The following is a 2719-nucleotide window of genomic DNA, read 5'->3' as shown; positions in this document are numbered from 1 at the left end:
CCTTGAGTCCTGTGTCCAGTTTTGAGCACTCCAGGATAAGAAGGACATGGAAGTGCTGGAGCGGGTCCAGAGAAGAGCAGTGAGGCTGGTGAGAGGGCTGGAAAACATCCCTTTCGGAGACTGGCTGAGGGAACTGGGGTTGGTTAGTGTGGAGAAGAGGAGACTCAGAGGAGACCTTATTGCTCTCTACAAGTCCCTGAAAGGAGGTTGTAGTGAGGATGGTGTGGTCTCTTCTCCAAAATTACTGATGTTAGGATGAGAGGACATGGCCTCAAGTTGCGCCAGGAGAGGTTTTGATTGGATATTAGGAAGAATTTGTTCACTGAGAGAGTGGTTAGACACTGAAATGGGCTGCTCAGGGAGGTGGTGGAGTCATCGTGCCTGGAGGAGTTAAAAAAATGCATAGATGTAGCACTTGAGGCTGTGGTCTAGTGGATAGGGAGATATTGGGATGGTGGTTTGACTTGATGATCCTAGAGGTCCTTTCCAACCATAGTGATTCCATGGTTCTATGATTCAGTTTTGGGCCCCTCCCTCCCAGAAGGACCTTGAGGGGCTGGAGCGTGGCCAGAGAAGGATAATGAAGCTGAGAAAGGGTCTAGAGCCCAAGTGTGGGGAGGAGCAGCTGAGGGCCCTGGAGGTGCTGAGCCTGGAGCAAAGGAGGCTCAGGGGAGACCTTCTGGCTCTTGACAAATCCCCAAAAGGAAGGTGGAGCCAGTTGGGGGCTCAGGCTCTTCTCCCAAGGAACAAGCAACAGGACAAGAGGAAACAGCCCCAAGTTACCCCAGGGGAGATTGAGGTTGGCCCTGAGGAACAATTTCTTCCCCTTGAGGGTTGTCCTGGCCTGTGCCAGGCTGCCCAGGGCAGTGGTGGAGTCCCCATCCCTGGAGGGGTTTCAAAGCTGTGGAGATGTTGTACTGAGGGACATGGTTTAGTAGGGACCTGGCAGTTCTGGGGCAAGGTTAGACTCAATGATCTCAAAGGTCTCTTCAAACCCAAAGAATTCTGTGATTCAAAGGCTGATGAAAGCACCCCTGAACTGCACCTGCACCCACTGTGGCCTCCCCACATGCTCCGTGGCTGTATTTGAAGGTATCAAAAGCACCCACTGCTGCTGAAGGAAGCCATGGGTGATGCCTTCAAGGGCTGCAGGGTGCTCAGGGTGCTTTTGGATTTGCCAGCCAAGTCTCTTCCATGTGCTTTGTCCACAGGTTTTAGCCTCAAGTGCATTAAAGAGAAGAAGGTCCCCATCGGGGTCACTGTGGTCGTAGCTGGGTTGCTTCTTGCCATCATTGCACTGGCGGGTAAGAAGCTGAAGATGCATGTGCCCACCAGAGGCTGGAGGTGCTCACCACCAAAATGGCCTTCTCTTCTGGAGAAAACACATCCCCGTAAGTCACCAGGGCGTGTTCTGCTTCTTTCCAGCTAAGAAACATCCATCCTGTCCCTCCTGCCCTTCTCCCGTCCTCCTCAGCTGCCTGGAGAACGGGATCGGGTACGGGGAGAAGTGCTTCTACTTCATGGAGGCCGAAGCTGACTGGAACAGGAGTCAGATCTCCTGCCTGACTCTTGGAGCCCACTTGGCCACCATCACCACCCGGGAAGAGCTGGTAAATGAGAAATCCCTGAGGTCAGGGTGTCTTGATGGCTTTAGGAAGTGTATTTGGGATCCTCGTGGAGGATGTATTGTGAAGATACGTGTGATACTTGGTGGTTTTTCCCCTCCCAGCATTTCCTCTTGCGCTATGGGAGTTCCTTGCACTACTGGGTTGGTCTCCGAAGGGAAGACTCTGGACCTTGGAAGTGGTTTAATGGGTCTCTCCTCAACAACCTGTAAGTCCCATCTTCTTCTGGAGAACGTAACCATCTCCTGGCCTGGGCTGGGTCAGGGATTGAATGTGACTAGACACATTTATGTAGAAATTGAATGACTAGGGATCGATTAAACACCACTTTTCTTGCCTGAGCCAAAGCACTTGGCCCTCAGCCTGTAGATTTGTGGGATGCAGACGCTGGCAGAGGGTTGAAGGACCAGACATCTGAAAACATTCCTTCCTTGGTGGAATTCTTGGTCTGTGTGGGGCAAGTTTGCTCAGAAGGGTGGTCCCAGTACCTTGTGCACCATTAACCTGTACAGGAGGTGCTCAACCACTGTCCTGTTGAGGTTGGTAACTCTTGGTCTTCTTGCCGCAGGTTGTACGTGCGGGGTGAGGGACAATGTGCCTACATTGATGGTGATGGGATCAGCAGTACATGGTGCTCCCAGAAGAAATTCTCCATCTGCAGCCACCCACCAATGACAGTGTCCCGACAGGATTCAAAAACCCTCAGATCCCTGAATTTCACCTGATAATTCCCCTCTCAGAGGACAGCAACCACAAGCTACCATTGACCCCATGTTACGTGGTGCCGAGTGTCCCATGGTGGTGGTGACCTTGCAGTGCTGGATTAATGGTTGGATTTGAGGCCACCTCATGGTCAGCTTGGCTGGAAGACAGCAATGGGGTAGCTGCTCTTGCTGGTTTTATTGGGAAAAAAGGAAATAACGCAACTTGTATAACTATCTAAGAATTAGAATAGATGTTTTAACTTGAGATTCAACAACCGCTTCTTAATGCTCCAGTTACAGAAAGAATCCAAAACACCTGATTTTTGTTGAGGTTTATCCAAAGATGAACATTCCCTTGGTTGTTAAGTTCTTTGCCCTGCAACATGGGTG

General features: G+C 51.0%; 1 protein-coding gene across 1 annotated transcript; it reads left to right on the top strand.

The window, feature by feature from the left end:
• Positions 1 to 1211: 1211 nt before the first annotated feature.
• Positions 1212 to 2350, top strand: LOC103777276 (C-type lectin domain family 2 member E-like; the record flags this gene model as incomplete). The annotated part of the gene is made up of 4 exons (XM_008944823.1): positions 1212 to 1304; positions 1426 to 1610; positions 1730 to 1833; positions 2194 to 2350. Coding segments are annotated over 4 exons (539 nt in total), but the record flags the coding sequence as incomplete, so codon positions are not given.
• Positions 2351 to 2719: the final 369 nt, after the last annotated feature.

The sequence above is a fragment of the Merops nubicus genome, unplaced genomic scaffold, assembly GCF_000691845.1.
Source record: "Merops nubicus isolate BGI_N331 unplaced genomic scaffold, ASM69184v1 scaffold19957, whole genome shotgun sequence".
Taxonomy (NCBI): Eukaryota; Metazoa; Chordata; class Aves; order Coraciiformes; family Meropidae; genus Merops; species Merops nubicus.
Note: the sequence above shows the minus strand (reverse complement) of the source record. Positions and strands in the feature narration are given on the sequence as shown.